The sequence below is a fragment of the Dysidea avara genome, chromosome 8, assembly GCF_963678975.1.
Source record: "Dysidea avara chromosome 8, odDysAvar1.4, whole genome shotgun sequence".
In the NCBI taxonomy this organism is placed as follows: domain Eukaryota; kingdom Metazoa; phylum Porifera; class Demospongiae; order Dictyoceratida; family Dysideidae; genus Dysidea; species Dysidea avara.
Genome location: NC_089279.1, coordinates 22,594,792 through 22,609,141, shown reverse-complemented (window position 1 = coordinate 22,609,141; position 14,350 = coordinate 22,594,792). Strand labels below are relative to the sequence as shown.

At 36.2% G+C, this 14,350-nt stretch overlaps 1 protein-coding gene and 3 long non-coding RNA genes across 16 annotated transcripts in view; 1 reads left to right on the top strand and 3 right to left on the bottom strand.

Annotated features, from left to right (window-relative positions):
* Positions 1-288, bottom strand: part of LOC136263378 (uncharacterized) — a 28,582-nt gene extending 28,294 nt beyond the window's left edge. The window contains exon 1 of the long non-coding RNA XR_010704607.1: positions 142-288. This is a non-coding gene — a long non-coding RNA (uncharacterized lncRNA). The remainder of the gene's footprint in view (positions 1-141) is intronic.
* Positions 289-1,540: 1,252 nt separating this feature from the next.
* LOC136264236 (uncharacterized) lies at positions 1,541-5,467 on the bottom strand. Of its 4 annotated transcripts, XR_010705008.1 has the most exons (7): positions 5,367-5,454; positions 4,355-4,412; positions 4,198-4,296; positions 4,083-4,128; positions 2,513-2,722; positions 2,273-2,455; positions 1,541-1,806 (listed from the first exon to the last, which is right to left on the bottom strand). XR_010705008.1 is itself a non-coding variant. In XM_066058949.1 (4 exons), the coding sequence occupies exons 1-4, from the start codon at positions 5,433-5,435 to the stop codon at positions 1,705-1,707; spliced, it is 564 nt and encodes a 187-aa protein (XP_065915021.1). In that variant the 5' UTR covers positions 5,436-5,467; the 3' UTR covers positions 1,541-1,704. The 4 variants fall into 4 exon arrangements, 2 of the variants coding, with proteins under 2 accessions (XP_065915021.1, XP_065915022.1); XR_010705009.1 differs by lacking the exon at positions 4,083-4,128; XM_066058949.1 differs by lacking the exons at positions 4,083-4,128; positions 4,198-4,296; positions 4,355-4,412 and having other exon boundaries at positions 5,367-5,467.
* Positions 5,468-6,971: 1,504 nt separating this feature from the next.
* On the bottom strand, positions 6,972-8,089 carry LOC136264010 (uncharacterized). 3 transcript variants are annotated; one of them, XR_010704930.1, is made up of 7 exons: positions 7,916-8,089; positions 7,778-7,849; positions 7,693-7,725; positions 7,467-7,637; positions 7,322-7,416; positions 7,178-7,268; positions 6,972-7,122 (listed from the first exon to the last, which is right to left on the bottom strand). It is a non-coding gene; the product is annotated as an uncharacterized lncRNA (long non-coding RNA). The 3 variants fall into 3 exon arrangements; XR_010704929.1 differs by having other exon boundaries at positions 7,467-7,725; XR_010704928.1 differs by having other exon boundaries at positions 7,467-7,849.
* Positions 8,073-13,120, top strand: LOC136264009 (uncharacterized). 8 transcript variants are annotated; one of them, XR_010704924.1, is made up of 9 exons: positions 8,073-8,276; positions 8,410-8,493; positions 8,588-8,638; positions 9,511-10,006; positions 10,146-10,249; positions 12,030-12,165; positions 12,218-12,456; positions 12,505-12,547; positions 12,687-13,120. It is a non-coding gene; the product is annotated as an uncharacterized lncRNA (long non-coding RNA). The 8 variants fall into 8 exon arrangements; XR_010704925.1 differs by lacking the exon at positions 9,511-10,006 and having other exon boundaries at positions 8,132-8,276; positions 12,687-12,884; XR_010704926.1 differs by lacking the exon at positions 8,410-8,493 and having other exon boundaries at positions 8,162-8,276; positions 10,146-10,271.
* Positions 13,121-14,350: the final 1,230 nt, after the last annotated feature.

Sequence of the window (14,350 nt, the reverse complement as noted above, 5' to 3'; positions counted from 1 at the left end):
ACAGTTACACAACATATAAAGGAGCTTGGAACAAGGCTTAGAACCAAACCAGAGTTTATTTAACCCACACTTGTCACGGGGAGTTATAATTGTAATCTATGGTTTCCTGAAACCGTTGCTTATTAAATACTAAGAACTCACTCTGTGCTTCAGTTTACTCGACTCGTCATGATCCTTCAACCTCTTTCCCTCGAGAGTTTCTAACAAGCTCCCAAACCCATCTCGCATCCAATGCTTTTGTATGCGCCTATTCATAAACGCTCCATATAAGAGGCGCTTATCTTCCCATATAAGAGGCGCATATCTCTGAGCTGTGGCGTCATGGTATGCTCAAAGGGTATGTTATTTCATACCAATATGTTAGTTTGATATGCTAACGTTTTTAGTATGTAATGCATGCAGATCTGTTTCATACCTTCTAGTGTAGCAACTCAGTATGCAATGCATACAATTTTGGTATGAAATGCACTCAGGCTTTTTAACAGTGCATGGGCAGGTGTATCTTGCTCATTTTGACAATGTTCTTCAGGTGGGGATGAAAGTAGTGGCTACGCTGAGGTGTGTACTATTTACTTTCTTGGCCACGTGACTCTTGATAAGAGTACAACAATCTAACTCTCTATGCATCTATATAACTATGATGTGTCAATCTACATAGTATACATATACTCTACTTCTTCACTTTAATTTGTTTAACAACTGGTGCTAACCAATTTGAAGGCTGTGTGGAGGTGCACTATAACAGACAATGGGTACAGTTTGTGATGATGACTGGGATATTATGGATGCCACATGCAGGTATTTAGGGTACTGGTTGTCTTCTCTTATATGCATGCTTACAAATAGGTTTAAAATTTCTTATGGAAATCCATGCATTGAATAATTGGGAAATAGTTATAGAACTACTACAGAAACTGTATCACATAACTGTATCACATACGTAGCTATTTTAAATATGTCTAGCAATTCAGTTTTAAAGGATTCTGTTTTGGTGAACTTTAGAATGCATTATCTGCATACACATATATGGATGCATACCCTGTGAATCTGTGTACTTACAATTTTTAGGCTAGGAGGGGAATTATCTGGATAGCTTTTTATAACATTCAAACAAGTATAATAATTCCCAATGTACACCCATACACATGTTGTAAAGCAACATTATACGCCAAACTATTAATATTACAGTATATTTCCCAAACCATATATATTCCCAAAAAAGGAATCACACATACCTAACTACATAACAACGCATTAGCATCTCTAGAAAGTATACACAAAAGCTACATATCAGTAATCAACAACATTCCAATAGTCAGCTACTGGTTAACTTGAAGTAGTTACCATATCTCTGCTAATGGTTAATGTGCCGGCCTGAAGACATGCATAATTATCACTTATATGCTTGTAATTGTGCAACAATTAAAATGTTTACCCATAGAAATATTGACTGACTATACTTATCAGTACACAGTAAGTAGTGCTAGGCAATATCATGAAACAGTGTATAGTTCATAATAGAGATTATTATAAATGCAGTACAACAGTGATGTTTATGGGTATGTGTGTGCCAGGGTATTAAAGAGGACACAGTCACTTACACTACGTAGCTTTTAATAATAAAACAAAAGAATTATGTTATGTGTGAAACTTACCAGTAATGAACAAATTATACTCTTCACAAATAAATGGATATGTACAAAATTATGCATATGGAGTCTGTTTAGCTGCATGCTTTTCACTTCTTGTCCTGATAATGATTACTGCCAATGCTCCAAAGACCATAATTACAGAAATGGATAGAACCTATAAATAACCAAACAAGGTTTGTTTTGTAAGCTTTGAATATGTTCCTACACAATATACATAATGCAGTAGTTATCCCCATTGTGCATGAAAATTTATATAATTCCATTAATTGATAGGGACATATTTTGAGGAATTGACATGTTTATAGTATGGCACAGGTATAGGTTAAGTATTAAAAAAAGAATCCAGTTAAATTGTTAGTTTTTCATAAAAGTAACACAGCCATTGTAGCTTTACAGTACTACACAGCCATTACGCATAGCATAAAATATGCCCAAATGTGCATGTCTGATGATACACACCTTGTCTTAGCCATAAGCAAGAATAGTAACTGAATGGATAAACATCAGATTGATGTCATAAACTAGCCCATCACATAGCACGACAGGTCAGGAATGCAGACTAAAATAACTAAACTTTGTATTTCAATTCTTAGGTGTGTGAGTTCCATATAATAACTTACTGCAGCAGCTATTTCAGAATCTCTAAGCCATTTTACATCAAAGCAAACTTTTTCTGTTTTTTGATCATTGTCAGGACAAGGTTTAAGTCTGTTGTAAGTATCAGCATTATCAATAGCAAATATAGCATTAACTGCTCCTCCAGCTAACAGGGACACTATCAATAGACTTCTGAGCAATACATCCTGTGTATTAAAATAAAAATGACACCAGAGTGACTTGCATGTCCATTCTATGCTTACCACTTTTCCAAGCACATTAATGTTTACATCTAATAACCGAAGAATTGTTATAATTGACTCAAAAATTAAGCCAAGCCCAGCTGCAGATATAAGCCAGAAAGCACCGGATTTGTGTAAGTCAGAGTTTTCACATTCACCATTGTGATCATCAATACTAAGAATGGCTAATAATACAATAGTTGCAGCAGCCAATGTCCCCACACAAAGTACCTACACATGTAATAATTAAACACATTGTGTGTTAACATGTGCACTAGCATACAACCATTTATATTTTATGATACGATACAAAGTAGCAATAAAGATTAGTTCAAAATTAGGCACTATATCTAATAGTAAGCTTCCCTTGGAATTTCAGAAACCCTGAAATTTGTACTTGTGGGATTGCAACAGAAACTATGTTGAAGTATGGCAATGCAGAAAAGACTATAGAACACTGTAGAACAATACTTGACATTTGATTACATGAGGGGTATATCCACAAGGAGAACAAGGGTACATGTGTCTGCAATTGGTCACAAGTAGTTGTAACATTTCTAATAGAGCACTCAGATGTACTCTGTCACATAATTTCATCACTTAGCTTGTAAAAAGGTATACAATTAATGTGGAAATGTATTATGAAATTAAGAAGAAAAATTTGAGAATATGCAAGAGTATGTTTGAATATAATATGAATATATACGTACTATTATATGTCAAACAGAAACCAGCCTCACAATACTGTCACAGCATGCTGGTAGCATTTGTTAAGCATAATCAAGCTCTACAGTGTGACTTGAAATACTACATTTTTCTCTCACTACATGTGTAACTTGTCATTCTGTGTACCTTTTTTCTCTCACTGAGTACCTATGTACCTTTTTCAAAATACTACCAATCTACCATTTTCTCTGTTAATTTATACTTGCAATTTGTAATAGTACTTTACTGTAGTTTTTAAGAACAATGATGAAAAATCGATATTGTACACTAGGGAACAGGAATGTAGGTACTGTTTTGGTACATTATTGTAGTCTATATACATTTGGTATTATTATTATTATTATTATTACTAGGACCGCGTCACATACAATCAAGTACAAACACCAACGTTGCAACCTACCCATTGGGCAAGTATAAACAGTGCCATAGACAGCACTCAGAGCAGTGTATGTGTACTGGTGGAGATGATACATAGGCATATGTACACAGGCAAGGGAGCATCAGAAAACCACAATACTAAAACATAGCCTACACAAAAACCAAGCTATATTGAAAGTAGCTATATATTGTAGGTGTGGCATGTCTCTCAAGATGACTCAGCAGTGAAGTGAGGCTATGCAGAACAAGGGACATGGTAAAGGCACAATTAACAATTGATCCCAATCAAGCCAATATGGCACAACAGACTCTGTTGTAACTAGAGGCCACAGGTGATGTGCCAGTATATTAGCGGTGTGGCATTGGCACAGTGATTGCAGTCTATAATATTATGCATACAGCCATGCACAACATACAGGAGATAGTTACACATTGTTGTATATGCAGCACTGCATCGGCTTCTAGTTTAGCTATTATACAGACTCACTGTAGAGTAGTAGATGGCTAAGTCCAGTGGAAAATAATTCCAGCCGCTAACAAGCCAGATGAAGGATGAAGACGTATAATATAACTACCGGTACAAGTATTACATTACTCATTACCTTGTTGTTCCAGCTGGTTGTTTATGAGCGCATCAGCTGGTATCCCAACTGGTCATCAGCTCAGTGGTTGTTCACTGCATGACGCCTGGAGCGCATATCCTGCACACAAAATACACAGTTACAAACATTTAAACATACTTGTAATGTTGTTGTTTACCAGTAAAGTGGCCTCTAGCCTCTCCGCGGACGTTTACTAATCTTCTCCTTCAAGCAATCTGTAATTAAACAAGGGTGTGGTGCCGGGCGTTATATAGAATTACACGTACGTTTAAGTCATCAGCACGAACAGGCGTACTTATTATACGGTTGTACCTTCATTCACAGGTGAATCTATCCCCGCTTAGTTCATGTCTCTAGGCCTCGTAGTTTTCTCAAACATTATTTATTTATTTATTTAATTTTATTCATTCATTCATTATTAATGACGTGATTTTAACCGCATTTCGTATTATTACTTGGTTGTATAATTATTTTACTTAGTACTTGGTTGTAAAATTATTATTAACACTTTACAGTGACCAGCACTGAAGGTCTGAATATAACCTGTGCTGTGGGATAGTACTGTATCCATAGCCCACATTGTTTTAGTACTATTGAATGAGTATTATTATAGCTATACATGCCAGCAATACATAAACTTTTAGTAGAAAGTTAAATGCTAAACATTTTGTCAAATAAGTATAGGGTGGTATAGTGTAGCTATAGCACAAAATGTTCAGCACGTTTGAAAGATGGGTGCTACCTACAGACGCACTTTTAAACCTCCCTTTGTTGTTATCATGATTATAAACAATGCTGATGTGTAATATCTATCAGTTATGAGCATTATTTTGTGTTATAGGAATTAACCATTCCCTCTACCATAATTATAGTATCTGTAGTTGTAGTATATATAAAGTGCTATACCATTAATATGCATATTTTCCATTGCATTTAATTTTGTTGCTACAAGTTACAACTGAAATGCATATATACTCACCGAGCAAGTCCTGCACTGTAGGCAGGTATACACATAACTACTTTTTCTTTTGGCCTAAACAGCACATGGTAAACTTTAAAATGCTCTATAATATGTGCCATTCTGTACTCAATTATTCTACTTGTTTAGACTTAAACAGGTAAGTAGTATAGGAAGGAATACAATAAGCTAATGCACACAACAAACTCACTATGTTTATTATGCGAAGAGTGATTTCAATCTTTTGAAGCCAAGATGAACATACAGTAGTAGTCATCATCTTACAGCCCTTGTTTTAACTGTTTATGCACATAGTCAGCGGCGGAGGAAGTAGTTGATATGAGGGGGGGCTCCGCTGAGCTGACCCAGATTTATTTCTATAGTTTGGTAAGGTGAGACCAAAAAAAAAAAAAAAAAAAAAAAAAAAAAGGTCACAACCAACTGACAAGAGCTTTCCACCTCCCATTTCTAGCTGATAAACTACATAAAAATCCTTACATAGCTCACTACACACTGACTACTTTATTAGAGTGACTGCTCTATTAGAGTATCTCGATCTTTATCACGATTTTCAGCCCCACTCCAAGAAAGATAATTTCGGTGTGATATCATTCTGAGGGGGGGCTAGCTAAGCCCCCCCTCAGCAGACCTAGGGGGGGCTTTAGCCCCCTAGCCCCCCCCTTTCCGCCGCCTATGCACATAGTATCTCCTATCTATACACTGCTGTCACTTTTATAGCTACAATAAGACCATAGTAAAGTTTAATACACAGGATATTTCATTATCACATCCCACATTGAGGGGGCTGTGTGAGCATGCAGCCTCCAGTCTTTCTATGACATGTTTAATACACAGGATATTTCATTATCACATCCCACTTTGAGGGGGCTGTGTGAGCATGCAGCCTCCAGTCTTTCTATGACGTGTTTAATACATAGGATATTTCATCATCACATCACACATTGAGGGGGCATGCAGCTTCCAGCTTCCAGTCTTTCATCCTTTGTAATGTTCTTACTTAGCTATAGACCTTGTTTTAACTGTTTATGCACATATAGCATCTCATATCTATACACTGCTGTCACTTTTATAGCTACAATAAAACCTAATATAAACACAGGATATTAATTTTCATCATCACATCACACATTGAAGGGGTTGTGTGAACATGCATGTAGCCTCCATTCTTTCTATTCCAGAAAATTAGTTAACCAATCTTACTTGTGAATTTAGTAACACTTGAATACTGCATAAATAAAATATTAATGTTACAGCTGCTTTACTCTCTTAATTACTTTATTTAAACCATGTCAATGATATTAATGAAGGGATCATTAACTGCATGTGGTGTCAAAATTAATATAATTGTTTTACATGCTTTTTCATTTCAGCTTGCATAGTCTGGCTAATGATTATTTTGAAACTTTATTTAAATACTTTCGTGCACCATCGTTGGTACTTCGTCTAGTAGTTAGCTACAGTGTATGATTACATATCTTCTTTTATGAAGTGGCACCATGCAAAACATTTGAAATACATAGGTGTATAACTGACGTATTATTATGATATACACCAAGGATACACATGTGTGGCACATCTGTTATACACCATGGTTGTACCTGTGTATAGATACCATTTACACTATACTATGTATAATATATGAGTATAATTGACTTATACACTACTGGTTAACCACGTGCATAACCTCTGTTTACATAAGTATAATATGTGCATATGTAAGAAATACATATTTGATATACTCACCAATGTATAATTGTGGTGTAACACAATGTAGTATATCTGAAGTGAATATCTTTACTATTATAAGATTAGAGGTTTCATATTAAAAAATTTAAAATTGTACAACATTGAGTAAACAACATGAAATGTGTCCAGTAGTGTTCACTTTGATAAAAGTAGCAGGTACATCATTCTTCTTCTATATAGGCCTCAACATCAAACGACGTCTACAGACAAAAGAAATCACTTAACAATGATTCAAATGCTCTTTTGTGGCCTTACAAATGAAACGAAGCTGATAAATTCACCAGATGTACATGTGTGGACATAATTCTTCTTCCTAGTTCACATCTCCTAAACTCCACACACTGTTCTACAATAGAAAAGGTGTATTCTCCAATAGACAACTATGAAAAGCTATTATACCTGTTCACTGCGTAAACACAGTTAACTCAATCATGATCATGTGCCTGGCATCTACACAACGAAGTATCAGTAGCATGTGATTCTACAATTCAGCCCTACAAAATGAATACTTTAAAATAGTTAGTCAGTAATACAACAGACATACCTGTAACTATTGAAATGCTGTGCAATCATAATAAGCAGCAGCAGTTCCATTGCCACTATCATTGAAAAGAAAAAGCTGGCAAGAAAGAAGCACTACTGCTTATCAAGCTATTATATTATGTCAGTGCATGATGCAGCAAACTATGCCGCCCAAGCAACTTCCATACAATACCTGCATTGAATCATCAGCCCGTAAAACAGTATAGACAACAAGTAAACTAACAAACCTTTTAAATGTGCTTTTGTACCTAAAGACAAAACTACATAAACAGAAACTTTAATGAACCACACGCACAATTCATGTACGCTTACCGTGATACTAGTGGCACACGACGCCTTGACCTAGTCTTGAGAGCGATACAACTACGCGCGTCTAGCTAACACCTAAAAGATTAATATTTAGTACACCACGGCAATAAGAAGTGAACATTAATAGCTACACTGACTCACCTCTGGAGGCGGTGCTCACATAAAAGTGCCTCCGACCCGATAGAACTGTGCGCAATGAAACAAAGTATCATCGATAAAAACTCGGATGAAAAGAACTGCGCTAGACTTCACACACTGCTAGTCTGAGCTCTCGGCAAAACAGGTCTAACTGCATCCGGTTGTAAAACTAGTGTTGCTTATCATAGTAAATTCGAACACTTACGAATCACGTGATTTGATACTCCGGAAGAGCTTATCGTCCTAGACCACCGCGCAAATTCCTAGTTTCCTACAGTTATGTGGCAAACTGGACAGACAGTAACTAGTTAGTTATTAGTGTTGATTCCGCTGTGAATACTACATTCACTATACATTCCTCTTGGTGAGTGGATATGTTCATAGATCCTTAGAGTGTAAAGGATCTATGATATGTTTGTATTGTCCTTTACAGATTACTTAAGCATGTTATACTTTATGTACTAATCTCACCTGGCTAGACCACTTTATCTTTGTAGGGAGAAAAATGGGTGTGGTCCAGTTTGAATAGTCACACTCATTCTGGACACAGTTCTAAGCATGACATCACTGCTTTTGCACGTGTTAGTCCCACTGTGTCATATTATGTGTCTCACTGTGTCATATTGTATGTCTCGCTGTGTCATTTTGTATGTCCCACTGTGTCATATTGTATAGCCAGTCACCATCATTGGTACGACACTTTGATAGACCACCACCATCCAAAGTGTAGGTTAAGAGTGATGCATCAAGTATTATGTACAGATGATTTAGTTTGTATGTACATATGTTCAGGAGTCCAACAAATCTCGCATAGCCAGACTGACTAAGCCTTTCGCTATTGAGCAACATGCTTGTTTTGGATCCTGTTGTGTTCAAGCAAACACTGTGCCACATTTTAAAGTATAATAGTCTCAGAACCTAAACAGTAAGAAGAGAATGGCTTTGGCAATTTGCACCAAGCAGTGGAACTTCCCCCGAAAAAGTTGGTCTAGCTATGTGAGATAGGAGGGTGTCCTGATATTCAAAATGAAATATAAATTTATTACAGTGGAACCTGTGTATTAAAGACACCTTGGTATTCTACCAAAAATGTCCTGATTATTAAGATGTCCTGATTTTCCAGGTCAGTTTACATGTAAAAGCTGGTACTTTGGGGCCTCAACTAAGTGTCCAGGTTATGCAGGTGTCCTCTGTAAAACAGTAATTGTATATTCAGTCAAACCTCTCTAATCCAACACCTGCATAATCCAGAATCCTCTCTAATCCGACCAAAATGTCATTTACCAACATTTTTGTATAGAAAACAACCTCTGTAATCTGACAACTCTGTACCTGGTAATCCGACACAAACTTTGATTCTCTAGACTTGGAAATGCATTGTTTTTGACCTTTGTAATCTGACAGAGAATAATAGCGGCATTAAAATAATCACAGAAAATAATTTTTAAGCAACCAAAGTATTTAATTGGTTAACAGTAATAGAAAAAAGCTGTAATACTTACAAATTCTAAAATTAATTCATGTTAAAAACATTGCGTGATGTGTTTTACCTGTTATTTACTGCATAATCTGACATATTGTATAATGTCGGATTACAGAGGTGACTTGATAATCCAACAACCTCCTTTATTCAGCAAAATCTATGGCTCCCATTGAGCGTCGCATTAGAGAGGTTTGACTGTATACTGTAAAACAATCATTGTACAAACTGTTTGCTCATGGCTAAAATGACAGCTAACAGGTATGTGCAATATGTTTCTGTAAAATTAATTATTGTGTACAGCCTACTTTGTGTCTGGTAACTTTTCAGGTGTGATATGTTTAGAGCAACCCTCTATGAGCACAATGATCTAATTCATGGAAATTTTGGTACCACAATGACCGAACAAACCTGGTGTAACAAATTTTGTATTGTGAAATGCAATAAAAGACATATCTCATGACACATGATAGATACCTCAGATTTTGTTGGAAAAGTAGTGCATGGCAATTTAAATGAGCTATAGAAGAAGGAAATTGGAGAAAATTTTAGTGCATCAATTTTTTAAATTCCACGTAGGGCTACTACAGTAACTGAGTGTCATGTTTGTACAGGTATGTGTGAAGGTCATCCTAGTTGATTACAGTGTTTATAGGGATTAGTGTGCTGCAAGGATTCCATGTATATATGTGTTCCTATTCATAGTGTGGGTGGCTACTGAAAGTTTTATGGTGTGTACTCCTGTTTCTACAGTACCTACACGATGTGATGGAGAAGGTTACACTGCAGGAGAAAACTGTGGTCTCTCCTGGAACTTACATCAGTGATCAAGCTTATCCTTTTTATGAACGAGATAAGTGAGCCTACATGTGTGTATAGGTAGGCTACAGTACATTACACATGCACACACACATATGCATAATAAATATTAATGCTACACAGTACACACATGCAAATGCACACACACATATGCATAATAAATATTAATGCTACACAGTACACACATGCAAATGCACACACACACACACACACACACACACACACACACACACACACACACACACACACACACACACACACACACACACACTGTTTTTACACTATGATGACTAAAATACTTGAATTTGGCATTTTCTGGTTATACCCTGGTGGCTAAATGAAACCAGACCAGTGAGTGATATGAGATCAGCCATAATTTGAGACAATTATGATAAATTACTGAAATTTCTCTATAATTCATCCTCAGAGGATCTACGAAATTTTCTTGGAGGAAGCAACAGCAGCCTGTATGTACCTCATAGATTGTCAAGTTTCACTTTGTCATGCTACACGTTCCAGTGGTGGTCTGGTAAAATGGCAATCATTGCTGTAAACTGGCATTACAATGGATGTTCATGACTGTACACAAAAAAAGAATGTTGGGTGTAATCACAAAGATATAGTTAAAGAATCTGTGAATAAGTCTACACTGTGTGTAGTAAGTGACCAATCTACAATGAATCATTTTTATTATAGACTAAAGTCTCCATCATACTATATGAAAGTATGCAGCTTATTTTTTGGTCTCTTGTATGACTTAACTGAAATCATACCCATAGTGCTAAACATTATAGAGTTATGAAGGCGTCAGCAGAAAATTTGAGTAAATAGAAAATTCCATAGAAACGAGTTTGGTCTGGGATGTGCAGACATGTGGTCGCGCCTACCCAGTGAATCAGCACAGCGGTGCACCATTACTCATGAAAAACAACAGCACTTGCAAGTGTCCAGCCAATTAAAATTTTCATTAGAGATAGGTACTATAACCAATCATATCAAAGAGGTGAGCATGTGTTCGCTTCCAGTGGTTTTACACGTTTTTCTATGCCTGAATAGTCCGTACTAAATGTATATTATGTAAGGCCTACTTGTTCTTTCAGTGTGTGCTATCAAACGTTTGGGTAGCTGGCCTTTGTAACAAAATTTATTAAGGAAGAACAAGTAGCCAGGTGACTAGTGTTACTACAGGTGACTATATTAATATCACAGTCTTGGCCAAATGTATGTATGCATGTTGCTAGCTACCACTGTGGCTTACATACTGTTCCTAAAAGTTAAATTGACTAAGGTAATCACTATAATATACTGTACTGCTTACATACTGTTCCTAAAAGTTAAATTGACTACCTACCTTATATAGGACTTAATAATAATTTTCAAGTACAGATCCTCCTAATACTTTGTGTATGATATGACGATGAAGCCAATGTTCCCGGTACTGCAGCGGTATAAATGTGGTGTACGACATTACCCAAAAGCATAGATGTTATGTACGCCAACAGTCATGTTCCACCAACAACTGTTAAGTATGCCTAAATACTGTATAATTAAAAAAGCATCGATGAAATGACAACAAATGCTAGAAATTTTTGAGGGATGAAATTCTTGCAAATTTGTGAATATTGACGGTTTTCTATATAATATTATATTGATGAAATCATTGAGGTTATTATAGTGATTACCTTAGTGAAGTAATGTATAATGATGCTCTCTAGATTTTTGTGAATTTAAAGTCATGTTTTACACAGTTTTGCAAAGTTTTGTCCCTCATAACTTATAGCCTGTGTGCACTTACTACTGATATTCTTGGTATGGTAGATTCAACCAGTAAAGTGTGCCAGATTCACTCAGTAGGGAGTACTCAAGTTGTACGATGACCTTTGTGCACTAACAACCGATATCCTTGGCAGATTCGGTCAGCAAAGAGTACTGAAGTTATAATGACAGACAATCGGTAAGTATGATCATGGCCTTTGCATACTAATAACAGCTTATATTCTTGACAGATTCAGTCAGCAAAGCATACTCAAGTTGTTCAATGGACAATAATGACCATGGTCTTTGTATGATGGACAACTTGCAATAGCCTTTTGTGCACTAGCAATCAATATCATTCGGCCATCAAGGAGTACCCAAGTTTACGGCAGACAACTGCTAAGTATGACCACGGCCTTTGTATAATAATGACCGATATCCTTGGCAGATTCACTCAACAGAGAGTACCCATGTGTACGATGGACAGCTGGTAAGTTTTCACTAGCATTTGTTCACTATCAACTGATATCCTTTGCAGATTCAGTCAGCGAAGAGAACTGAAGCTGTATGACATACAACTGGTAAGTACTGTATGTCTGAGCATTACAACGTTACAACTGTTCTTTTGCAGTTTCTTTCAGTCAGTTATAAAGTTGTACCATAAATTTTATACTGGTAATTGTAGCCTATGTGCTCTTTAAAATAACTATGTCTTGGCAGATGCAGCCTGGTGAAAATAGTACTACATGTATGGCTTGAATTGATGTACAGCAACCACCAACTGGGTCGGGCCTGGTGTAGATGAAGAAAAGCCACCGTGACGGGGAACATCTTAATGTTTTTTTTTTCTATACAAATGTAATTCTACATAAAGGCAAGCTTAAATTAATGCCACTTGGATGACAATGGAGCTGTTGTTGTGTGTGTTACAGTTTATTGAATTACATTTTTATACATAAATTCTTTAAAAATAGCACAGAATACATAAGAATTTAATAATAAGTTAGCTGTATGTACTGTGCCCACGTAACCATGCCAACAAGCTGTGGTAAGCTATACTACATTGTGTATATCTATTACATATGTACACATGATGTATACACACCAGTGTATAGCAGCCAATTTGTAATACACAGGATATGCAATTATAGTATATCATATTCATACATACCTGTGTAAACTGAATGTATAATTGAGTTATGCCTACTAGTGTGCACCTGAGTATATCAAACTTTTTGCACAGTGTGGGTGAAAGAATAATGTCATCTGAGTGTATACATGAATGTATCTGTGTCTGTTGTGTGTGTGTCCTGCACTAAAGCCATTTTTATACATAGACATTTTACCAATTTTAAGGGAATACCAGACTGAAAAACTGACAATCTAGCCACAAACAATCTGTATAGTCTGAAATCAGTATGATTCTTAATTACCTAATTTGCAATGTAGGTGTGACATGTCTCTGAAGTCATGAAGTGAGGCCATGCACAACAAGGTGGTGAAGGTACAACTGGCAAATGATCCCAATCTATGGTCCCAATATGGCACTATAGACAAGGTGCACAAGTATATACTTTAATGGTGACACAGCAAAATATATATATAGATTTCTATGTATTTCACATGTGATATTAAAACTGATTTTCCAAAGTCCAATCGCATTTAGCATTACTTGATACACTCCATGTATTATCTCTGGTGTTCTTCAATTAGCTCTTTTTGGCGATGTATGTCTTGAGCCTGTTGATGGTGATAATAATTCACAGTCTGGGGTTTTGATTGTACAAATGACTTAGGCACCGGCCTATTATGCCCAAAATTTTACCTATTATGCTTTTGAGCATTGCTCAAAAATTAAGCCTATTATGCTCAAAATTATGCTTTCAAAATCAAGATTATGCTCTAGAACTGACTGTTTTATTAGAGCATATCAGCCTTACATGACTGCTGTATTAGAGTACGTGACTGCTCTATTAGAGTATCTCGATCTTATTTCTGCAAAGTGTGAATAACTAACAAAGAAACGGTTTAATAAGCTATATTACGTGTTTTTAAATATGAAATGCACTAATAATACTATTGGCAGTGAATATTTGCTTTCTTTCAGGCGAGCGTATTGCGCATTTTAATTAAATTTTCAAACATCGTCCCTATTATGCTGGCATTATGCTTGATGCTTTTGGTCACCTATTATGCTTTAAATTATGCTGGCATAATCGGCCGGTGCCTAAAATGACTACACATGGGGTGCAGTGTGTGGCAATTGGTTTTTTTTACTGTGATGCTGATGTGACTTGTAGTCAGTTAGGCTATGATGTTGCCATATCATCAGCGTGGTAAGTAGATTGCAAAGTGGATGTTGCTGTGAAGTATTGTTGATTTGG

Excerpts from the sequence above, each read along its gene's own strand:
- LOC136264236 (XM_066058949.1), bottom strand. The coding sequence starts at position 5,435 with ATGATGACTACTACTGTATGTTCATCTTGGCTTCAAAAGATTGAAATC. Across the intron at positions 2,723-5,366 it reads CTCTTCGCATAATAAACATA|GTACTTTGTGTGGGGACATT; the intron begins GTGAGTTTGTTG and ends TTACATGTGTAG. Across the intron at positions 2,456-2,512 it reads TTAATGTGCTTGGAAAAGTG|GATGTATTGCTCAGAAGTCT; the intron begins GTAAGCATAGAA and ends TTTAATACACAG.